A 26,630-nucleotide genomic window follows, 5' to 3' on the forward strand; every position below is an offset into this window, starting at 1 on the left:
ACATGCAGATCTCACATGCGTGTGACGGTCTTTTCTCCTATTCATGGACAGTTTTACTTCTCTTGTATTCATGGCTATTTTCTGGATGATGAGAATTGCAACAAGTTTGATTACTGTCATGTCTGGTTTCTCAGCAATGAAGACATTGGTAGCAAATAGCAATGTAAGTAATACATAAAAAAAAAATTCATTCAGAGTTAATTTCCCCGAAGTCCCTTTAATAATGTCAACATAGCATGCTATATCAGAAAGATGATCATTTGGTTTCTAGTATATTGCAGAATATTAACGAGTTTTGAAGGAATTTCTTAAACTTAAGAAAACATATGTATGTCTCCTGTGCTACTAAATGGTCTCATGTATATAAGGAAAGTTTGTTTGTTTTTGGTCCTTAAAACATTGAAATGGTTTAGTCACCATGACAACATATATACTATTAAGTAAACAGTGAAAAAACTGGCAGTATTTACTGTTCTGTTTTCAGGTCTTATTAACAGCATTGATACAAACTTAAGATAGTAGACACTACATTTAGTGATAGAAATTCGTTATGATGTACCAGTCATTTAAAAAAAGCTGTTTCAACTACATGAAGTGAAAAAAACATAAATATTGATTAATTATAAATGACCAAGATCTCACTTTGGTTTGGCCTGAGTAGATCAGCTCTCTTTTTCCCAAACATTCCTTAATTATACACTCCTCTGAGCTGCTGCCAATAATGTATTTTCCCTAAAGCTGGCTTCCTTTTTGCAACGTGTTCACTTTTCCTTGTAACTTTGACAGACTAGTGAGTTTGTCTTATTTTCCTGGTGAGATAGGCAAGCAACTTGCATGCCAAAACTGTTTGTAACTATTCATTAATGCCACTTCCTATGTATGTTTTACATAAAAATACACTCTATGCCAGTAGTATGTAATTATTGAATGAAATTAGGTAGTTGTGTCTCCTGCAGTGTTCTATTCCATACATGGTACAACTTAATTCTATCCAAATTTGCCTAATGCTAATACTTTTAGTGGTTGGAAAATGGTGATAGTAATGATTTTCCATATAGTGTTTTATCAGAGAAAGGTACTCACCCACACTACATACACAAAAATAACCTGTACAAATCATAGACATAAATATCAATAAGTTTTTATATATGTATATACCATGTAACTGCTACCTAGATCAAGATAAAAACACTTTTATCACCCCAGAAGGCTCATCCCACGCCATGTCCAGGCAATTACTGTCCCCTCCCTACTCCAAATAAACCACTATTTAAAAAATTGAGATATAATTCACATATCATAAAATTCACCATTTTAAAATGTACAATTCAGTAGTTTTTAGTAGATTCACATGGTTGTGTAACCATCACCTCTCTCCATAACATTTTCATCACCCCGAAAAGAAACTTCATCCCCATTCGCAGTAACTTATTCTATTATCCCCTCTCCCAAGCCCTTGGAAAGGACTAATCTACTCTCTGTCTCTATAAATTTGCTAATTCTGGACATTTCGTATAAGTGGAATCATATGATGTGTGGTCTTTTGTGACTGGTTTATTTCACTTAGCATGTTTTCAAGATTCATCCATGTTATAGCATGTATCACTACCTCCTTTCTTTTTAATGACTGAATAATATTCCCTTGTATGAATCTACCACATTTTGATTATCCATTCATCAGTTGATGGGCATTTGAGTTGTTTCCTGTAACCACTATTTTGATGCTAAACTTCACATAAGTGGAATTATACAGTATATATGTAGTATTCACTTATATGGATATATCAAAATTTCTCTCATCATTCTATGGCTGATGGACACAAGGGTTGCTTCTAAGTTTGGGCTGTTATGAATAAAGATGTTATGAAATTTTTGTACCTGTCTCTTTTTTTTTTTTTTTTTTTTGTGGTACGTGGGCCTCTCACTGCTGTGGCCTCTCCTGCTGCGGAGCACAGGCTCCGGACGCGCAGGCTCAGCGGCCATGGCTCACGGGCCCAGCCGCTCCGCGGCATGTGGGATCTTCCCGGACCGGGGCATGAACCCACGTCCCCTGCATCGGCAGGTGGACTCTCAACCACTGCGCCACCAGGGAAGCCCTGTACCTGTCTTTTCATGAGCATGTTTACAGACTTCTGTAGTATATATACATAGGAATGAAATTGATGGGTTGTAGTATTGGTAGAAGTTTGGTTTTATTAGAAATTGTCAAAGAGCCTTGGAAGTGGTTGTACTATTTGACATTCCCACTAGAATGGGATAGTCCGGTTAACTATCTGATAACTGATAGTCCAGTTGCTCCACATGTTCTCCAGGACTTAGTATATTGTCAGCCTTTTACATTTAGCCATTGCGGCGTGTGTGTATTGGTATCTAATTGTGGTTTTAATTTGCATTTCCCCATACTTAATGGTTTTGAACACCTTTAAAAGTCATATTATCTGTATAGATAATCTCTTGTAAATTGCCCAACTCTTTTTAAATTTTTTAAAATTAGGTTTTCTGCCTATATCCTATTGATTTGTGGAAGTTTTTCATGTTATCTGAAATATGACTCCTTTGTAAGATACATGTATTACAAATATATTCTTTCAATCTAAGGCTTATATTTCATTTTCTTAACTTTGAAAATTATATTTATTGTACGTGCTTTTAAAAATTAGTTTTAATATAGTCTGTATGTTGTTTCTTATAATTTACTTATGCATGAAATACTGCCATAGAAAATCTAGGGGGAATAGTTGAGCATGTAAATATTCAAGTAACTATACTCTTTTGTCTATTCCAGTTGTCCCAGAGAGCTAAATTCCTGAGACATGTTACGAATAGTGAAGGGTATAATTTACAAGGAAGCTTTGTCTGATATTGCTATCCCATTTCAACTATACAAAATAACATAACAGGCTTTATTCAATAAGAACATATTGATCAGGGTCTAGTCTATAAATGTCGACATATTGGGAGAGTGAGTGGAAGAGCTTGGTGTTCTTTGAAAGATATCTGGTTTTATAGTACATAGACATCTTACACATAAACACTGTTATATATACTGTATCTGTCATCTGTATATGACAGAGTTGTGAAAAAATGTTTCAATATGATCTCAATTGTTCAAACACTGGGATTTTGTTTTATTTTATTTATTCTTCTGCTTAATAATTTCCTAATCTTTTCAAGACAACTTAACTTTCTAGCTGTTATTTTTTGTATGCTTGATTTTATCCATCTGGATACACACATGCACACATATATGGAATTATTTGGAATTAGAAGCAATATAAATAATCAACCCACATATCTTTTGCTTCATTTACTACTCATGACTTCTTTTGACTACCTTTACTTTCTACAGTTTATATTAAATTACATAAATATATTAAATTACATTAAGTAATTTGAAAGAGACCCGATGCATATCTTTAGGAACTGAATGGTAGGTTGAGACGTGAACATTCGTAGTCACAATCATTCTGGAAATAATTGTCACTACTGACTTAGTGGTTCCAATTTCTGTATCATTCATTTTCTTTGGATAACACCCGTCTGTTTGAAAGTAACTTTTTTAAAAAATGAAAGTTATATAATTTAAGGTGCATAACATGATGATTTGATTACATATACATAGTGAAATGATTACTGCAGTCAACCTGATTAACATATCCATCTTCTCACATAGTTACTATTTATGTTTGTGTGTGGTTTTAAAAGTAAACTTTAAAAGCTAGAAATTGTCATACTGAGTGAAGTTAAGTCAGACAGAGAAAGACAAATATCATGTGATATCACTCATATGTGGCATCTAAAATAAGGGTACAAATTAACTTATCTACAAAGCAGATAGTTACAAATGTAGAAAACAAACTTATGGTTACCGGGGGAAAGGGGGTGTGAGGGATAAATTGGGAGGTTGAGATTGACATACACACACTACTATATATAAAATAGATAACTAATAAGGACCTACAGTATGGCACAGGGAACTCGGCTCAATGCTCTGTAATGACCTATATGGGAATAGAATCTAAAGAAGAGTGTATATATGTATATGTATAATTGATTCACTTTTCTGTAGAGCAGAAACTAATACAGCCTTGTAAATCAACTATACTCTATAAATATTCATTTAAATAAATAAATAGATAAATAAAGGGATCAATTGCATATACCCACTCTTTTTTAGATTCTTCTCCCATATAGGTCATATCCATGTGGAAAGAACATATAGAACATATTCATGTTTTTTCCAGGCATTAATCAACTTTGCCCTTCCAAAGTAACTCATCTGTTGGCTTCAAGAACCGTATATTGATTTTGCCAGTAGCTGCGCTTTATATAAATGGACTTATGTAGAGAATACTCTTTCATGTCAGGCTCTTTTTTAACCAACATTATGTTGTTGAGATTCAGGTATGTTATGTGTAGTTGTTTCTTCTTTCATTCTTGTTGCTGGGTAGCAGTCCATTGTGTGAATATGCCACAATGTATTTATCTATTCTAATGTTTATGGATCTTTGGGTAATTTTCAGTTTGGAGCTATTATGAATAGTGCTGCTACATTTGTTCATATGGTTTTGTCCATATATATAGATATTTCTGTTGAGTGTATTCCTACAAGTTGAATTGTTGGATGTTAAGGTATTTATATATATATATATATATATATATATATATATATATATATATACAGTTTCTGTCACCAGGTAATAGAAGTACTAATTCACTTCCACCCACAATATAAGAGAGGAACTCATTCTTTTAGAGATGCTGGGAGCATCATTTGTCATAGATGACTTTTAAAAAGATCATGTTCAGATTGTTTCTAGGATGGTTTCCAATCTTCTGCATAATCAAATTACTTTTAAAGTATAATTTTAGAAAATATTTTCACATGTGTAAAAGTGTTCTTATTTGGTCAAATATATGCACATATAAAAATACAGACATGAGATAGAGAATAGAGAACAATGGAAACTCTAAATTTCATCAGAGCCCTACCTTTGGAAAGTTAGTAGCCCCAAACAGCAGCTTTAACAAGTTAAAAAATTGGTAACAACTGCTATTTGTTTCTTTTCACTGCTCACCCTACTAGAAAACCAAGATAATGAAAAACTTGGTAGAATTGGTTTTCTGTGTTTTTTAAACAAAAACCTTAGGTCTCACTTTTGTATATGAAGTCTAGTCACAGGAAATTTATCCATAAAGTGAAACCTATGTATTTTAATCTATAATCTCTCACTGGTTAGAGCAGTCTTCTGTCGCTAAATATGACCTTTTACTTTTAAAAAATGGAAGTTAATTTACTTTGGTTTTATTTCATTACATGGTTCTGAGTTAATTCTCTAGAGGTTTTGATACCCCCAGAAACTGGCAGACTAACATCCAGACAGCTGCTCTCTCTTGGTCCACATGGCTGCCAGGCTATAGTTAAAAATAATAATAATAAGGTGAGCTTTCTTTTCTTCTTATAAAATGAATGAGAATTGAATTCCTGTAGAGAACACTACTCCACTTGTTGGCAGTCTTGAACTCCTCATTCCTAGGAACGATTGTAAAAATGTTTTATGTGCAAATGTCACTTGCCTGACATTTTCCACTAATTTTCACTAACTTAATACCCACTCAGTTGGATTGGTGAGCAGTGATTAATTAGCAATGCACAACAATTGCATGAAAGGGAGCAGAAATTTTGAAGAATGTCAGTGATGACTTCAATGCCTATCAAAATGTCATCAATGTATTTATTCCATTGCCCTAAGAAAACTGGATCATCTTCACTAATCAGTTATTACTAAAGATAGCTGATGCTATATTATTCCTGATACAGGATTTTATAGATAAACAGCAAAATATTTTAGAGCCGTAAGAGACCTCAAGAGGGAGCCTTGTTTAGTTCACTACCTTCAGGCACTTAAAATACAATTATTCCCATTTTCACACTAGAAATTTGTTGTAGATTGATTAGAAGTGGTCCATCTGTGGTCACTGAACTAGGGAGTAGTGGTAGGAAACCACCTCCACTAAGACTAAAGTGTTCCAGCCTCTGTCTCATGTCGCTATACAGTTCTTTTGTTTCAGGCGAAATTGCCATTTGTTTCTCTTTCAAATGAAAATGGGAGATTTCAGAGAGAGATTATTAAAATCATGTAAGATACTCTCATATACTACCAGTCAAAGTGTAATTTGGTACAACTTGTTTGGGAAGCAATTTGGCAAGAGCCTTAAAAATGTTTTTATACGTTGCTCACTAATTTTACTTCTAAAAACACTGTCCTTAGACAACCAGATATAGGTACAGGGTATTTGTTATGACTTGATTTATGAAAGGTAAAACTGAAAATCTCAATATCCAGTTATAATGCAATGCTTAAGTGAATTGTGTTATAATGATATTAGGGATTATTATGCAATGATTCAAATTTTGTTTTTAAATCAATATTTCATGGCATGGGAAATGATTATAATATGACATTGAGTGATTATAGCATGAAATAAAACTTTAGAGACTCAAGTTTTATGAAAATGCTATATACATATATAAATATGTATAAATAATGAAGACATTTTATTTTCTTTTATAGTTTTTTGATTTCCCATGTTTTGTATAATGAGTGTTAAAATACATTTAAAGTATGTTCAAAGAATGAATAAAAGAGGATAAACCTTCTTCCTTTGACTCTAGTCAAGCATTTCCTTAGAGAATCTTGATTTAACTTCTTGGTTTCTAATTAAAGTATGTAGGCTCACTCTTCTTCTAAGCTTCCTCTAAGCACTAATACCGTAATGGATGAAAGTGATGGGGGAAGGAATCTACCTGAGTGACATTTATCAAATGTTCTCTCTATGCTAATATCTAGTTCAGATCCTTTCAAGATATACACTACAACTTACATATAAAATAAGATGACTTCCCTTTGGCAAATAGTAATGGATAAATAAATAATTTGTCAGTGAATCCTCATGTCTTTACTGACACATTCTATATGCATTATATTTACTGGAGCTAAAATGAAAGGGTTTAGTTATAAATGGAAACAAATTTGCAAAGAATTTTGTAGTACACTAAGAACAAGAAAACATCAGAAAGTGACAGATGCTATATTTTATTGCTGGTTGAGCTTCACTCAGGAGCATGGCTTAAGGGCTGGAACTCAACAGTTTTGGATTTTGCTAGTAATTTATAGAGAGGCCTTGAGCAAATCACATAACCTTTATGTTATATATATTTGCATTTTCTGTAAAATGGGGCATTGGACTAGGAACAGTAATTTTTCAAGCTTTTCCTGTCTGGAAGCTCCAGGGAGTCAGGCACCATGAGAATTTTAGCTCATGGATCTGGAGGGCCTGTATAGTAGCCAGCATGTAACTAGCATATAACCAGAGCTCAGTAGCTATGAGTTAAATGAATGAATGTGACCTCTGGAGCCCTGCCTAGGAGTCTGCTTTTCCGTCAGAGTTTCATCCAGCATAATTCTGCTTGTATCTGCTTTACATATTGAGCATAAGGTGAGATTTCATTAAAAAAGTAAAGGATAATTTTATTGCTGTAAATAAAATTTTGAAATCTCTAGGACAAAGTCCTTTCAACTCTGTGATAATTTAATGTTACTACAATGTGCTATTATTTAAAACTACAGATCACAGCACCTTTATTCTCATTTTCCCCTTCTATACAATACCAAATTCTATGATAGAGCTGTATATAAATTGTATTTATGACACAGTGAGAGTTGGTCTGTTTTTTTTGATGGATGAATCAGAGGTGACTAGACAGAGAAGGAGATGATGGGGTATGCCAGTCAAAAGGAACAGCATGTGTAAAGGCAAACAGCCATGAGCAAGCATGGCAACTTTAGAGAGGTGACAAATATCATGTGACTGGGATGCAGGGTTGAAGGAAGGTAATAAGGGTTGTGGCTGGAGGAGGCTCCCACCATAAAGAGCCTTGTATGCTTGCTTAGAACTTGAGCTTTATCTGGTGAGGAAGCAAGCTTTTAGATTTTTAAGAAAGTGAGATAACATGATTACATTTTATTAAAAGAGTTCTCTATAAGGACCTACCATATAGCACAGAAAACTCTACTGAATACTCTGTCATGGCCTATATGGGAAAAGAATCTAAAAAAAAAAAGAGTCGTATGTATATGTATAACTGATTCACTTTGTTATATACCTGAAATTAACACATTGTAAGTCAACTATACTCCAATAAAATTTTTTTAGAAAAAGGGGTTCTCTAGTCTCAGTGGGTTTTTTAGGTGTTTTTTTATAATTAATTTTTATTGGAATATAGTTTGCTTTACAATGTTGTGTTAGTTTTTGCTGTACAGCAAAGTGAATCAGTTATACATATACATATATCTACTCTTTTTAGATTATTTTCCCATATAGGTCATTACAGAGTACTGAGTAGAGTTCCCTGTGCTATACAGTAGGTTCTTATTAGTTACCTATTTTATATATAGTAGAGTATATATGTCAATCCTAATATCCCAATTTATTCCTCCTTCCCCCCACCTTCCCCCCTTGGTACCATAAGTTTGTTTTCTACATCTGTGACTTGATTTCTGTTTTGTAAATAGGTTCGTTTGTACCATTTTTTTAGATTCCACATATAAGCAATATCATATGATGCTTGTCTTTCTCCGTCTGACTTACTTCACTCAGTATGACAATCTCTAGGTCCATCCATGTTGCTGCAAATGGCATTTTGTTCTTTTTTTTGGCTGAGTAATATTCCACACACACATCTTCTTTATCCCTTCTTCTGTCAATGGAAGGGAAGAAAAAAGACCTACAAAAACCCAAACAATTAAGAAAATGGCAATAGGAACACTTATATCAATAATTACCTTAAATGTAAATGGATTAAATGCTCCAACCAAAAGACACAGACTGGCTGAGTTGATACAAAAACAAGACCTGTATATATTCTGTCTCCAAGAGACCCACTTCAGACCTAGGGACACATACAGACTGAATGTGAGGGAATGGAAAAAGCTACTCCATGCAAATGGAAATCAGAAGAAAGCTGGAGTAGCAATTCTCATATCAGACAAAATAAACTTTAAAGACTATTACAGGAGACAAAGAAGGACACTACATGATGATCAAGCAATCAATCCAAGAAGAAGACATAACAATTGTAAATATTTATGCACCCAACATAGGAGCACCTCAATATATAAGGCAAATGCTAACAGCCATAAAAGGGGAAATTGACAGTAACACAATAAAGAGTGTGGGACTTTAAAACCCACTTAGACCAATGGGCAGATCATCCAGACAGGAAATTAATAGGGAAGCACAAGCCTTAAACGACACGTTAGACCAGATAGACTTAATTGATATCTATAGGACATTCCATCTAAAAGCAGCAGAATACATTTTCTTCTCAAGTGCACAGGGAGCATTCGCCAGGATAGATCACATCTTGGGCCACAAATCAAGCCTCGGTAAATTTAAGAAAATTGAAATCATATCAAGCATCTTTTCTGACCACAAAACTATGAGATTAGAAATCAGTTACAGGAAGAAGAAAACTGTGAAAAACACAAACACATGGAGGCTGAACAGTATGTTACTAAACAACCAATGGATCACTGAAGAAATCAAAAACGAAATCAAAAAACACCTAGAGACAAGCAACAATGAGAACATGACAATCCAAAACCTGTGGGATGCAGCAAAAGCAGCTCTAAGAGGGAAGTTTATAGCAATACAATCTTACCTCAGGAAACAGGAAAAATCTCAAATAAAGAACTTAACCTTACATCTAAAGCAACTGGGAAAAGAACAACAAACAAAACCTAAATTTAGTAGATGGAAAGAAATAATAAAGATTAGAGCAGAAATAAATGAAATAGAGACAAAGAAAGCAGTAGCAAAGATCAATGAAACTAAAAGCTGGTTCTTTGAGAAAATAAGCAAAATTGATAAACCTTTAGCCATATGCCTCAAGAAAAAAAGGGAGAGGACTCAAATCAGTAAAATCAGAAATGAAAAGGGAGAAGTTACAACTGACACCACAGAAATATAAAGGATTATAAGAGACTACTACAAACAACTATATTCCAATAAAATGGACAACCTAGAGTAAATGCACAAATTCTTAGAAAGGTACAACCTTCCAAGACTGAACCAGGAAGAAAAAGAAAATATGAACAGACCAATCACAAGTACTGAAATCGAAACTGTGATTAAAAATTTCCAACAGGACTTCTTGGTGGCGTAGTGGTTGAGAGTCCGCCTGCCGATGCAGGGAACACAGGTTCGTGCCCCGGTCCGGGAAGATCCCACGTGCCGCAGAGCGGCTGGGCCCATGAGCCATGGCCGCTGAGCCTGTGCATCTGGAGCCTGTGCTCCGCAACGGGAGAGGCCATGACAGTGAGAGGCCCCGCGTACCGCAAAAAAAAAAAAAAAAAAAAAAAAAAATCCAACAAACAAAAGTCCAGGACTACATGGCTTCACAGCTAATTCTATCAAACATTTAGAGAAGAGTTAACACCTATCCTTCTGAAACTCTTCCAAAAAATTTCAGAGGAAGGAACACTCCCAAGCTCATTCTATGAAACCAGACAAAGATCTCACAAAAAAAGAAAATTATAGGACAATATCACTGATGAACATAGACACAGAAATTCTCAACAAAATATTAGCAAACCGAATCCAACAACACATTAAAAGGATCATACACCATGATCAAGTGGGATTCATCCCAGGGATGCAAGGATTCTTCAATATACACAAATCAATCAGTGTGATACACTACATTAACAAACTGAAAAATAAAGACCATATGATCATCTCAGTAGATGCAGAAAAAGCTTTTGACAAAATGCAACACCCATTTATGATAAAAACACTCCAGAAAGTGGGCACAGAGGGAACCTACCTCAACATAATAAAGGTCATATACAACAACCCACAGCAAACATCATTCTCAATGGTGAAAAACTGAAAGCATTTCCTCTAAGATCAGGATCTAGTGTCAGTGTTGAGGTTAGATCTTTGGAGCCTAAGGGGTATCTATTATGATACCTCTTGATCTTGGGTTTAATGAAACTGGCATCATAAATACGCAAAACTTTTTCTTTTTCAGACCATGGCATTCTTCCTTTTTTTCACACTTGGTTTGCAGAATTCTAAAAACGACCCCTTATATACAGCCATAGCTCTTCCAAAGAGAAAACTTATTGTCTTAATTAAGAGTCTACTTTGATTTATTTCTATCCTGACATGAAGAGGGGATAAATAATCAACTTGGGAGTCAAATAAAAGAGGGAGTTCACTGAATATGTTCTACTGAAATTCAATTTCATTTGTTTATAACTATGAGCTATCCAATGGGGAATATACCAGCGAGAGGTTGGATATGACATTCAATGCAGAGTACGTTGAAACTGGGACCAATGGACCAGGTGTGAGAGTCATCTTGCATGATAACTTTATTCTATCACTTAAAACTAAATTTTGCCTTGCTTAAGACACTTATTAGGGCTTTCATTTACAGAAAGAATAACACTATACTCATATTTTGATGACAGACACATCGTGATAGAGCACATGCTCTATATACAGATTGGGAAGGAGCTTGCCACTAGGGGTGACTTTGGTCTATTTAACACTTAGTTTTAATTTGTCACTCTATGACGTCTGGACTTTAGTATATACCTTGAATCAAAATAATGAGGCAATGTCTTAAGGAAAGTGAAAAAAAACGGAAAGATGCACTTAAAATGCAATAAAAATCCTCTTTTGATATGCCACTAAACAGAGAATATTGCTAACATTGGAAGATTTCATTTGCAGCATGAATCTTGAAAGAAATAATTAAAAGGGCATCAAATGACTATTACCAAAATGAATCTAAAACAATGAAAATTCTGTAATGGGATAGAAATAGATTGATCCGTTTTCCCATTAAGCTATTCAGTGCAATGTTTATGCGTGTGTGTATGTATTTTAAAATTGCTTTTATGTTTTTTGCTTTCTAGCACCAGTTTCATTTTCAACTTGAGGAAAATATAATATTGACATTAGTTAAAGCTTAAAGTGTATTCAGGCTCATGCTGAAATACTTTCTTAATTCTGCTTGGAACCTCATCCAACAGCCAAGAAACAGAATTCAGGCAGGAGTGGAAAATGAAATAAAAAGAGCAAACTGCTTTTTTAGAGAACTAAAAAAACCAGTAAATTTTGTAGGAATACTCGTGTTCAGTAGGGAAAATAAAAACTAGCCTTTCTTTAACTTTTGCCATGTGCAAGACTAAATTGGGCTAACTGAAGTTCTTTCATTTAATTCCTACAATGAACCTATGAAATAAACACTATCATCCCATTTCGCAGATGGGGTTTAGAGTCGTTAAATAACTTGCCTTAGGTTACAGAGGCAATAAGTGGTAGATTTGCACCCAGACCCACGTCCTCTTGAGGTTGATCTTTTATGGTACCTCTAAGTCATAAGTAATGACTTCTAGGCAGCATATGCTTCCATGTCACCTTGGCCATGTCATAGCACTTTTCTCACTGTATTATAGTTGTCTCTTTACATGCCTACCTCCCCCTATTTCATGGTTACCTCCTCCAAAGCAAAGAGCATCTTATTTATCTTTCTAGTTCCAGGAATTTAATGCAGTGGCACGCCCCATAGTAGAAGCCCAATAAGTGCTTATTGAATGACTAATATTGTCAGAAGTCACTAAAAGTTAATATAGTAAAAAAAATTATATTATTATGGAAAATAACTGATGTGGAAAGTGCCAATTGCTTCTATATCCCTGTTAGGTGTTCCTTTCCTTAAAGATGAACTCTTTCAGAAAGATAGGTGAGCTGATTGTACTGCATATAGGAATTCAAAGGAGTAAGAAAAAAATCCACAAAGATGCTTAAGTGATGTGAGATAGTATCACAGTACTAGGAGAGGTTAAGGGGAGGGATACTGAAATCATTTAATGAACAGTCTTTACATTTATCATGGGCTTGTCTTCTACACATGGAAGCAACCAGCTTTTCATTTCAAACAAATTTCCTTTTCATTGATAGTGAACCCCTAATAAAAGGAAAGTCAGGGGATATTCCAAGCCTTAGGTAATTTTTTAAAGCTTAAAATGCAATTAGTACAGGGAAGAAAACCATTTTATATGAAAACATTATTCAATATAACTTAATGAGGAAAAATCAACTTAGACTTCAGCTTGAGGGATTCTAATTCTATCAAAGAAAAACATTTCTGATTATAAGGAATAGTTTACCAAGGGAGTTGGGAGAGGATTCTATGTGAATTTGCACATGCATCTTTAAATTGGGCAGTCCTGACTTCTATAATCATATCTTGCTTGATGATGCTCTGATGGTAATGCGAGGATAATGTCCATTTTAATCTGGGTCTTTAATCGCCCTGTCTGAAAGCTACAGGGAATAAAAGTTCTGTACCCCTATCTCTCTAAGCATGTTTCTGCCATTTGTTCCCTCTTCTAAAGGATACTTAGAGCTTATTCTGCTGTTGCTTTCAGCAGTCTTTAGGAGTCAAAGACCCGAATGAGCAAGGGCTGCCATGCAACATGATGTGCCCACCTTGCCGTCATTGACATTGCCAGTTGCCTAAGCCCTACAGAAGGCTGGTGAATATTCTTTCCACTCCCTGAGCATGAATTCATTAGTAAAATGAAAATACGTATTTCAGAGTGAAGAAAACACATTGAGAGTGGAGTTATATCAGCCATGGCAAATTGCATGCCATGTTGCAAGGGTGCTTTTGTTGTCTTATAACTGGTTAATACGAATCCATCTCCAATGTGTAGTAAAAGTCCATTATCCTGAATTTTTATTTAGTTATGAAAAACTTCTAAAACAGCAACGAGACTAAAATGAATGTTAATGACCTATCTTAGTTGGCATTTTGATGACATTATATTAAATATTTTTCTGAGACACTTCCTGGCCATTTTAAGACTCTGTTGTCTCTATGGTGAGATCCATACCCCCTCAGAGCTTTAGTACATGGTGCTGTATTGTAATAGCCCCTATGCTCATCAGCCCATGGATTTTTATATCTTTCAGAGCAGAGCTGTGTCTTGTTACCGTTTCCCTCAATACACTGTTTTGCAGACTGTGTCATAGTCAATAAGTATGTTAGATTTCTGAAATAGTCCCTCTCTATTTTCTTCTCACTTACGCATCTCTCACTTTCTTCAGGTCCTCTCCATCTGTCCCAAGGACATGAGAGCTGATATCTGTGTTCATCTAAACCGGAAGGTTTTTAATGAGCATCCTGCTTTTCGATTGGCCAGCGACGGGTGTCTGCGCGCCTTGGCGGTAGAGTTTCAAACTATTCACTGTGCTCCTGGGGACCTCATTTACCATGCTGGAGAAAGTGTGGATGCCCTCTGCTTTGTGGTGTCAGGATCCTTGGAAGTCATCCAGGATGATGAGGTGGTGGCTATTTTAGGTACTGTGAACTTTCCTAACGTAGTAGCAAACGTGTAACCGTTTTAGAGATTTTACTTCTCAGGTTTCTAAAGAGAAATTTCCTTTGCTTGGTGGCTTTGGAAATGGGGTCACTAATGAGATGATGAATCTCAGTGAAAACTAGTAATTCCGTTTCAGCAGAGAACATCAGTATTGGTCATAGCTTAATGGGCTGCATGAGGGTTTGATCAAACTTTCTTTGGCAACATAGGACAGTGCCTTTTAGACTGGAGGTGATCGCAGCCTAAGGTGGCTGCATCTCCATGTTGGTAAGTGTGCAAATGGCTTGTGAAATGATTGTCAGTGTAGTAACCTGAGTGTTAGTCTCAGAGGGACAATAGAACCCGTGTAGTTCGACATTTCCTTTTAGAGATGTATAAATTGAGGCCCAGAAAACTTTAGTGACTGGCCCAGCTAGTTAGTAAATGAGTTAGGACTTGAGTACAGATCATCTTACTCTAAACCTCTGCGCTACCTCACAGTGGACCTAAGTAGTGAGCTGAAAGTGATGAGGAGGTACATGAATTTGACCCATTATGTTGGAATAATCACAATGCAAGTAAACTTAGGTTTTTAAAGCTGGTTTTGTCCATCTACATTTATGAATCAGTGAAGTTATTCAGCTAATAATAAATTTGTTCTAAAATTCAGAGACCTGGTAGATAGTTGCACTGATGACAAAAGGCAGTGACAGAACACGTGAGTGACAAAATTTTTAAAAATTACATGTTTGGGGACAGTGTAACCCATTTTACATTTTATCTTGGTAAAAAAATTGCTAAATGATATTTTAGGTCATTTTCTGCTCAAATATCTGCAGCATGAAGTCCACATGGATAAAAAAAGGAAGCAATAAAGAGGTCAGAGGAGAATCATTTCTTGTGTTTTTTCAAGTAAAATAAGTTAGAATTGCAGGATGTCAACTCCCTTTTGATCACATTTTTCATGGCTTGTATCTCATGAAAAATGAGCTCAATTTTAAACTATTGGGTTTTTTAGCTACTGAGGTCAACCTACCATAGCTTAAATGCCACTTATTCTCATAAGTAAAGACTGACTGATGTATTTTAGAAACTGCAAAAGCAAAATCCAGCCCCAAAATAAAGGACTGATTTCAAAAAACACAATTACTTGAAAAAGACAGAATTGAGAATTGAGAAACAATGACTCTTCACAGGAAAATAAAGTAAAATTTTTATTGTTCAGTAAAATTTGTACGGGTTACAGAAAATGATTCAGTGTTGCAAATGACCGAACACTATTGTTTGTAACCCTTTTCTTAACTGTTGAGAAATAATATTATATTTATGCATAAATTTCTTTCAGAAACTTTTTATTTTTGATTTTTTTTTGCAAGAAAAATGCATACAGTACTTAGAGTCAGCACTCTGGGTGTGTCTAATGCTGCTTAGTGCTGGTTCTGCTTTGTTTCTTGGAGTATAAAGGAGTTACGTAATCCTTCATTAAAAACTGTACATTTTGCCAGAACAATCCTTTGTGGTAAAATGGAGTATATACACACTACAACCGTTCTTGTTTGCTTAAAGAAGAGGATAAAACACAAGCCCAAAACAGGTGTATTTTTTCCTGCATGTTCATGTCAATGGTGGGTGGGAGAACAGACATAAAATATATTACACTAAAGTGAGTACCGTCATGATAAATTACCTTGGCTGTGCACTCATTGTCATTTGCTTCGCCCCATTTTCTTCATTATAGCTTTACCTTGGTAGATTCTTTTCTAAAAAGATGGATGGAGAAAGCCCTGAGTGTAGTACCTTTGGGCTGGATCTGCTAAGCTGGAATCATTTGCTCAGTGAGACAGACAAAATGCATTTTCTTTTCATTTTAAAATAAAATGGTAGCTGGTTTTGCCCAATGACACAGTAAAAATGAACACAGGGCCCCTGGGTATTGGCCCAGTCTCATCATATATCTGTCATATTTTATTTCTTTGAATGCATGCTTTTTGTTTATCCTCCTCAAAAATCTTGAGATTTCAGAGACTTTTCATCTCTTGGTTTAAGGAGTCAAATTACATATATACATCTCTGGCAATCTTTCTTTATCGTGTGGGCCTCTAACAAAGATTAGTTCAGCCAAAAGGCAGTCAGAAGGTTTTTATTTAAAAAAAAAAGTTTTGATCTGTAAGTGATCTCCCAAAGAGGAGGTAAGTGGGTGGTGGTGAGGCATGGGCTCAAAGGGTCACATAGGTGCCATGGTGCTGGGCAAAGACACGGTCCTCATGGAGTCTGTGATTTGGGTCATTGGTGACGAGATAGTCATGGAGACAAGCTTTGGAAACTCTGCCTTGGTGTTGCACCTTCCGCTAATCTGGCTTTATAGGAAGGCAATCTGAGGAGACTGTGGACTAGAAGTATGGACTCATGGTGACTTTCTGCAGGAGATGGAGTGTGATGTCATACACGAGAGACGACTGCACCACACACAGTGGTGTGTCTGCCATGGTCTAGATACACCCTTGTGCTCATATGGTTTACAGGTTCCACCCATGAGGCAGCTGAAGTCTGGTGCCTGCTGCCACCTGTGCTTCACCTGAGGGGCATGGAACCTGCCAGAAGGGCCTTCCTTAACGAACCAGCTTCTTGACTTGTAGATCAGTCATCACACCAGCTCTGTTGTGTGACTTCTCAGTGTGGTTTCCATTGGGGACGCATGTTTTCAGATTTTTCTAAATCAAAAATACTTTCTTTTACAATTAAAAAGGTTTTTTGTTTTTTTGTTTAACACTTAAGATGCTTTAGGAAAGGGAGAGGGGAAAATAGTAACTCATCAGCATCACTTCTGACACTTTGTGACTGTTCATTCTTTTTCTACTATTTTTTCTTCTTACCTTCTCATTTTTTGCTAGCCTAATTACAAACTTAATGAAAAGTTGCAAAAATTATCAGCATGTGAAGTTTGACATATAGCCTTAGGTTTTCTACCTTACTGAGTAAGTTGATTAGGTCTTCAATATCTTTACTTTTTTTTTTTTCCTTTTGATCTGTTTTTGGACTGAGAGTGGCATGGTAAAGTATTTTATTATTAAGGTGTTTTGTCTATGTCTCTTTGTATCTCCTGTAGTTTGTGCCTTATAGCAGTTGTTCTGTGTTATTTGGTGTATAAATATTCATAACTATTATATCTTCATTTTGAATTGTGTCTTTTAGCATTGAAATGTGTCCTTTTTCATCATGACCCTTATAAGGGTCAGCCAGAAACAGCATCCTCTCCCCCATCTCAGTATACCTCAAAAAAATGAGAATTTGTTTTAAATTGGTCTGATAAATAGGCCTTGCTCTCTCTTACACTGATTTATTTGCCAGTTGAAAGGTAGAAAACTGAAGTCGTTTTAAAATTAATTAAAAATCTCTAAATCCAAAAACCAGGTGCAGTGCATTCTTTTGGATCCTTGCCTCTGAACGGTCTCTTGGTAGGTACCTAATTCCTTAGTGTGTCAGAAGTGTTAAGGTGTTTAATGAATAAGTTCTGAAGCAGAACTAATTAATGGAAAGATAAAAAATGTAGTCAATAAATACCTTTTTTAACACTGAGAGGTGGCTTCAAGTTGTTTTCTAAATAGGGCATAGGAAGATAATTGCAGTTCATGTCTTTTTCTAATGTGCAGTTCTTTCAGTTCTTACACCTCCACCTTTTTTTTCTTTTGACCTTCCCACTTTTTATGAAACACAGAGAATTCCAAACTAAGTTCATGATGCATACATACTATTTTATATGCTTTAATATCATCTTGCCTTTTAGTTTTTACCCTATAATTACTTAATGTGAACAGAGTTATTGGTATGCCTGAAAGAGCCAGGTTACTTTTAGGTGTCTTGACAAAGTATATTGTACCTTATAGAGACTCTAAAAATGGCATTTCCCCACTAACTTTAGACCCAACTCCTAAGATATTTGTTTTGCTGCATTCACATTTTGTCTTTTCTGTGTTCAGAATATACACTTTACTTAAGAGAATAAAATATAAACAGAATAAAATGCTTTCTCTTCTGTGATTATTAGAATCATATAGTTGGAATTATTAATATAACACAATCTGTATCTAAGTCTTTTAATTGTAACTTTAAATTCCCAAGAGAACTATGATTGTTTATGTAGAGTTTGGATGGAAGGGTTAGATGGTCCTATCAAGTTGGGGGAAGAGGGCATAAGTGAGGAAGGGAAAGATGGAATTAAATGAACTTAATATAAAAAGGGTAATTTCTAGAACCTGGGTTAAGATTCCATTTTAATTAGGATCAGTTATTTAGAATCAGTTCATCTCTTATAAACATTTGTGCATTATCAAAGAAAACATAAATTATACTTATCAAAATTCAAAATCTTCTTATTTTTATTCCAAAAAGAAAAAATCTGAGATGTGAAAGAATAATATTCTGCTGTTTTGAGAATTTGTGAAAATGTGACTTTTGTGTTGTGGTTAAGATTTCTTCCCATATACTTGTTATTAACAGTCAAGTGCTTCACACTTTAAAGTCTTAAAAGGGCTATCCCCAAGCCCCAGAAAATTATTTTCTTTTGCATCCACATTTCTGTGTTTTGAGATGCTGTACTATGAACCAGGTAGATTTGCTTTACATATTATGATGATGATGAACTTAGTTAATTTAGACATTTTTATAATAGGCAAACCAGTTATTTGCTTTAAAAAATTGCATGCTTATCTTGTTTTAAACTTTCTAAGTAGTGATTAAAACATTTATCTGTGGTTTAAATTATGCACTTCAGAGTTCCTCAGCATGTAGATTTTTGGATAAAATATAGTCTTTACAATCTGGTAGTTTAGACTTAGCTTCAAACCCTCTCTCTACTATCCATTAAAACCAGGTCTTAGGCTTCCCTGGTGGCGCAGTGGTTGAGAGTCTGCCTGCCGATGCAGGGGACACGGGTTCGTGCCCTGGTCCGGGAAGACCCCACATGCCGCGGAGTGGCTGGGCCCGTGAGCCATGGCCGCTGAGCCTGCGCGTCCTGAGCCTGTGCTCCGCAACGGGAGAGGCCACAACAGTGAGGCCCGCGTACCGCAAAAAAAAAAAAACAAAAAAAACACACCAAGTCTTGTTCATTCTATCTCCTGGGTGTCTCTTTAACCTATCCTTAATGTCCCTTCCCATGACCACTGCTCTTAAAATTTTGGTTCTGGGTTGTGGCTGCCATCTGAGAAGTCTATCTACTCTCAGTCTGTTATCAACTTCAACCTCCAAATCTATACTATACTACCACCCCAATAATTTTTCTAAAATATAAAATATCTTGTTAGTCTCCTTGTTAGGATTGTCGTTTTAGCACTTTGGGGATAAAATGTTAGCTCTTAGCATGACCTGTGAAGCCATTTAGGTCTTGGTCTTTGCCCTCCTTTCCAGCCTGATTTGTGCCATTCCCTAGTCCTACTCTATTTTCACTGTATTGAATTGCAAGAAGTTTCCTAAGCATAAGTTCTCATACTGGCAAGCTATTGCATATACTGCTTCCTTTGTTTAGAATATTTTTTCTCCTCTTTTTAATTGTCTCTTGCTTCTTCATCTTCTTTTACTCTTTCCCTTCTTGCCCTAGTCTGGATCAGACGCCTCTGTTCTGGGCTTCTACTTCATGCCTACACAGGGTTCTTAGTCTATCCTTTACTTGTTTATACTCCTACTGCGTGGTGAGTACTTGAAATATCTTGCTTATTTTTGTCTCTCTGTCATCTGTGATAGGACCTCTTAAATAGGTTCTCAGTAAAGGTTCAGTGAGCCAAATTAGCCAGCACTTTGTTTTGCCATTAAGCAGTTTTTATAATTGTTTTAGTTCTGGGTACCTACAAAAAATGTGCTGTATTCTGTTGCCATTTTCTTTATGTTTTATCTTGAGATACTGACTACCCTCTGTTTCTCTCTCATCTATATGATTTTAGTAAAATGCATTTCCCTAAGACTCTTGCTTTAGCATAGCTCTAGTATGGACTGAGAAAGTATTTTCCTACTGTTAGTTAGGAAGTTTGAACAAGGAGAATAAGAAGAGATAAATGTTAAATATCTCAGACCACTAACAACTCTTTAACAAAACAGTCCTTCCTTGTTCTCCATCAGGAACTCCCAGTAGCAAGAAAGAATCTAACTTGTACTCTGGTCATTGACCATGGTAGAAAAACTTTATATCTGTGGAAGGGGATTTGGCTTTAATTCCTAAAAGTGACATTACTTTTGACATCAACTGGAATGAATAGGTCTACAAATTAGAATTGATTTTACTAGAAAATTAACATTTAAGAGTTAAAAGGGACTTATGGAAAGAAAAATCATATGTGTAGTTAGTAACTGAGCTTGCCTATACTTAAGTAAAATTTAAACTCTATAGTAATGTTTTGATTTTAAGATTCCCTATCAAAATATTTAAAGTATATTTTTGAGAAATGAAATCCAGACCCTTTTGAAAGTCTGATTTAAATACCAATAGTTGTTAAATACTCATTATCTTATAAGCATTATTGCATCAAATTCTCTAATTTACTCTGTGAAAAAAGTACTTGCTGTAGTCATCTTACAGATGAAAAAACCAAGGCTCTGCAGTATCAGGTGATTCGCCCTAGGTCACAGCTAGAAAATAAGTGGTGGGTATAGGATTTGAACCCAGACTTATCTGACTCAATGTCCATTCTCTTAACCATCACATTACAAATGTGATGCTTTCTTTAACAGGAATTTTAAAATTATACAACTAGTTGGTTTAATCTTGACAGGAGGGCCTATGTTAACTTTACCCATTTGTTTCCTTTTATTAAAAACAATTTTTTTTCTAACAACACTAAGTACCACACCAGTGTATGTTACAAAAAACCAAACATGACCCAAGTATAAGATGGTTAATCAGCTACTAAATATCTACAAATATGGTCCTCCTCCAAGTGACTAGTTTACACCAGGCAGGTGTTTAGGACTGGGGAGAACTGGCTCAGAGTGTGAATCTCATGAGCCCTCAGAACACAAGATGAGGATCTTAAGTTCTGCTTATGGGTCTTTCATCTGGGTATTGGAAGAGTTCAGGGTCCATCTAGTTGGTAGGTATTAAAGTGGAAATGAAGCTTTTAAGAATGCTCCAGGATTGCAAGAATGGCCACGAATCTTTGCAGTTCCTTCCATGAAGAGGTGGAGTCTGTTTCTCCACTCATTGAGTTTGTACTGGCCTTGTGACTTGTCTCAGTTCTTAGGCTGAATCCTCTGCTCTTCCCTTAAATGCTGACAGTCTCTGGACAGAGTAGGGATGCTTGGCCTGCTTTTCTCATTGCTCTTTTTTTCCCCCTGGGGTCATGGCATCCACGTACAGAAAGCTTCATCCTCATTTTTCCAGATTTCTTATATCTACCTACATATCAGTGTCTTGCTCCCGCTCTCCTTCTCTACCCTGCCTTCCCCTAGTCAAGCCCATTATTTCATATTTTCTCAAAAAGTATATCAAGGATTCTTTTGTCATTAAGGAATTGAAAACTTAACTAATTACAGGTTTAATAAGTTGGTTTCGTTTTGTCACTAAGAAGATCAAAGCTAGTCAGTTGTAGGTGTTGGTTTACTTACTTGGTGAATGCCATTGAGAATTCAGTCTTCCTTTTGGTGTGCGGAGGGGGAGGTGTTATTGGTGAGTACATGCACATCAAAATTACTTGAATTTTTAAATTTGCAAACTAAAAAACAGATTCAGAAAAATCCCAATATAAACATATAACCTAATGAAACTTTATAAGCAAAGATCCTGTAACCATTTCACAAGTTAAGAAACAGAACTTTTACAACCCCTGCCCCCCTGGAGAAGTCCCACTGTGTGACCCATCCTAAACACCAAGTTTAATTTGCTTATTTCTAAATTTGATCTATCTTTTAAATATTTTTAAATCTACAGCTCCCCCCATCCCTTTCTTTTCTTTATAATTCTTTGCTGTAGAGCCTGGGCCTTTTGTCCTGCAGCGTTCCCACAGTGTGGATTCTGCTGATTGCATGCTCACTGTAGTTCAACATGTTCCTCCATCCTCTATTTCCTGTCAGTTAGCAGCTGGATCCAGAGGCTTGATCAGACTCAGGTTCAATCCCTTTGCAAGACTCTAGGTGGGTGTGTTCTTTCATCAGATGACATGTGATTATCTAGTTGCATTTTTTGATGGTGTTAACAACTGTTGATACTCATTGCCTAGATCCATTAATTCACTGGGAGTTGCAAAATGAAGATGTTCTAATTTTATATTTTTGTTTGTTAGTTGGAATGCTTTTATAGAGAGAGACTTCCTCTCAACTACTATTTGGTTATTCAGTATGAAGTTCACATAGGAATGGCCACATATGTGCTTGATACTTCTCCATTATCTACCAACTTTTAAGATAACTAATTGGTTTCTTATCCTCTGAGGGTACCTAGATAGTTTCTTAAAAATATCCTTATGTACTAATGAATTTAAACAAATGGTGAATTTCAGTGCTTTGCAGTTTTGACCATTATTGAAGTGCAAATTGTCCTATCTTTGGCAAGTAAGAGCCTCTTCAAGTTGGCTCCTGTGTCTTTTTGATACAACAGTCTTTCTTTGCTATGTAATATGACCAGATCCTCATCTTGTATAATTCTGCCCCACACCTGGAATCAGCCATTAGTCATTTCTCCAAGAAGCTTGAATTTGTTTTTGTGAAAAATATTTCACAATCTTGGTCCTACAGATATTCACTGCTACTGAGTTGGTCATTGTCTCTTGGTCCATTTAATAAATAAAATGAGGAGAAAAATATTTGTGTGTGTGTGTGTAGTATGTATATATATATATATGTATATATGCACACACATATATAAATAAAATTTCTCATGAGTTCATACAATATATTTAACTAAAACTGAGTACAATAGGGCTTTATCTATCCATGTCTATATTGCATCTTCAACTACCTTCTTCCATATTGAGAATGCTGGGGATGATAGAATTAAAATATTGCATAATTGCTCAATTGCGTTATACCACATTACAAATATAACAACCTCAGAATATACAGTACTAATGCCATCACCACGAATATGATTACTGAAAATACATAAAAAGATTTTTGCATATGCTTGTCCCATTCTCCCCCATCCATCATTATTTTTAGTAGTTGTACTATATATTGTTAAAGCATATAACCATTGCATACTGTACCCTCTCCCTTTTAACCTTCATTTAGTCTTAATTCTACGAGTAACTGTATAGTTAGTGCTACCACTAGTCTTTGTGTCAGTGTCTCTCTAAGTGTTTTGGTTGTATGAAGATTATTCACTAATAGTAGGAAAAATCCATGGGAGCAAAATTCCCTGAGTTCTTTTATATTGGTGATATAGTTTGTATCCTTTAGTCTTGAAAATCAGTTTTGCTGGATATGAAATTCTTGGTTCACATTTCTTCCTAGAGTATTTTAAATGTTACTCCTTCCACCTCACTCAGATCAATAGGCAAATCATGGAGCTTTTGTTTTCTGCCATCAGAAAACATGATGTAATGGTACTTCCTTTGCCACTCTTCACACTGTCATTAGTTCTGCTATTAAAGCATTGGATAGGCCATGACTGTCTTTACTTGAAACACTTTTAGTCGTTCGTCTTTGAACTAGGATGAAGCAGACTGTTGCATTGCATTAAATGTTCTCCCTCTTGGGTGCTGTGTTTTCCCTCTAGACTTGGCCATCTCTCTGTGTCCCATAGGTTTCCAGTATTGGGCTAATACTGCTCATCATCCCCTGGGCAGATCGTGCGCATGCTGCTCTTTCACAAAAAGTACTGCTCTTCTCTTGAAGGCTCCACTGCGATTAAACCCAAACACTACTTTACTTGTGAGGTCTTAACTAAATACCCTCAAATTCAAAACAAATGTTTTTTCTTGTGTGCATTCCCTATCCTCATCCTATAGTACTTATTTTATTTTTTCCTATTTTATCATTTTTTGGACATGTCTCTCTTATTATACATTAAAAATTCTTGAGAACAGGATTTCTATTTCCTGCATGTCTCTATCCCTCCACAGCATAAAGCACGTGTTCTAGCTGAAGGGTAGTATTAGAGCTAGGGTTAGGATGCTAGATGTATTCATTGAATGGGGTGAAGAGGACAGCCATCATTTCTACAATTTGATAGGTGTGAAGTGTGCAAGACTTAGTTATAATATGAACATTATAATAGGCTTCAACTCTAAATGCTTTCTTAGAAAAAGAAAACAGAAGAACTTCAAGATATAACTGCTTTTTAGTTTAGTCTTTTTCTTGGACTTGTTTTTTATAATATGCTACTAACTTTCTTGATTTGGACACATGTTTGGGTTTCTGTATGTAACCAATTTGTTCTCAACACTAATAGTGCCGAATTCAGGATTACCAGCTTGCTAATTACCATATCTTCTACCTCCTCAAAGGCACCTACCATCATCCCTTACTTATCTATCAGGATACTCTCTATTTTTTTACATCTCCTTTTTTTTTTTATAGATCTTTATTGGAGTATAATTGCTTCACAATACTGTGTTAGTTTCTGTTGTACAACAAAATGAATCAGCCATACATATATCTCCATATCCCCTCCCTCTTGAGCCTCCCTTCCACCCTCCCTATCCCACTTAGTAACAGCTATGTGGCTCATTCTTTGTGTGTGTAAATAAATATTCATAAGCTAAATCAGTGATTTTTTTGTAGATAAGAATTATTGGCTTCTCTACAAGTGTCAAGGTGTATCCATTATAATTTTTCAACAGAACGACTTTGGACATCAATCACTGAAGATTGGCAGGCACCAATTCTAAATATTTTAAAGATTTTATTCCTACACACCAATATAATTTCTAAAGTTTAATGCTCATCACCTTCTTTCTGTTCTTGTCCTTCAAAATATTACTTTATGGCATTTGCTGTCCGTAAATAGTCCAAGTCAATTTAAAATCACATAATTTAAAAACTCTTAGTGTTGTTCATTTGTAAATGAATATTTTTGTTCATATGTATTCATAATAAAGTTTATGAGCCGACTACAACAATCAGTTATAGTGAAGGGCTGACTAATAAAAGTAAAAATGTGAATTAAGTCCATTCTGTAAAAGAATCATTAAATAGACCTATCAGTACAACCTCACATACACTCACAGGAAACTACCTAAGTAAACTTCAAATGCTATATTTTTAGGAATTCATTGGCTATGGTAGATAGCTGTACTCACTCATGAATAACTGAGATAATTTTTATGAATTCATTTTATCTATGTCATTAACTCACCAAATGATGTGTTTCACATTAAAATAAAAACACTCTGTCTGTAAAACCAGCATGTCAGGGTACCGGCATACCATGATCTGTATTACTCCTTTAATTATTTTGTAAATTTTTGTCTCTGTTTTGCCTTTAAATTTTCCAGTTTTTTGCTCTATGAATCTTTAACATTTACTTCTGTTTTACAATCCCGTTTCCTGTGGTTTGAAAATAAAATACTGCATAAGACTTGATGCAAAGAACTGAGAAAATATTAATAGACCAAACAACAACTTTCATGTTGAGTGTGAGCTTTTCTACTAATTTTAAGGCTTTGGGGGAAGGTTACTTTTCTCAAACTCTAAAATGTTTCTAGCTGAGTCTACTTGCACCCAGTGGGGACTGACCTAAAAACTAGCATCAAATATTCTATAGTTATGAGGATAAACAGGATTTCCCAGTCCTGAAAGTGTGCAAAATCCTTGTGATGGAAAAAAAAGGGCGCTTCTCTATTAGATAGTCCATACATAACCACATGTCTTCACAGCTGTAATTCCTGCTCATTACTCAGTGTAAATGTGCATAATATTTCCTGAAGAAGAACATTAGTCAGCTCATAAATTAACTGATTTACAAGACAACTATCTTTCCACAAGTGCCTTAAACGTTTGTTGTGAATTTAGTGACTATTAGGTGATATAGAACACTGGATAAAGCAAAATAGTTCGAAATGGTTGATTAGATTAATGTGTAATTGATATATGGTGTATCCTAATGGAAATTCTATGTTATAAAACAATTAGTATTGTTTATATGTAATGTGAGTTCTGATGTTTGGAGCAGAATAATTCACATTTATTAATTTCGCTATGTTTCTCTAAACATTTTTAGGGAGAGGAGCAGAGGATAAGTTTTACTTTGGTTGAGTCAGTTAA

At 35.4% G+C, this 26,630-nt stretch overlaps 1 protein-coding gene across 2 annotated transcripts in view; it reads left to right on the top strand.

Moving 5' to 3' along the window:
* KCNH5 (potassium voltage-gated channel subfamily H member 5) overlaps positions 1 to 26,630 on the top strand; it is a 324,888-nt gene that overhangs the window by 240,788 nt on the left and 57,470 nt on the right. For both annotated transcript variants that reach the window (XM_060003417.1, XM_060003416.1), the window contains exon 9: positions 14,191 to 14,443. In XM_060003417.1, coding sequence (XP_059859400.1) covers positions 14,191 to 14,443 — 253 coding nt within the window. The remainder of the gene's footprint in view (positions 1 to 14,190; positions 14,444 to 26,630) is intronic.

This window comes from Delphinus delphis, chromosome 2 (assembly GCF_949987515.2).
Source record: "Delphinus delphis chromosome 2, mDelDel1.2, whole genome shotgun sequence".
Classification (NCBI taxonomy): Eukaryota; Metazoa; Chordata; class Mammalia; order Artiodactyla; family Delphinidae; genus Delphinus; species Delphinus delphis.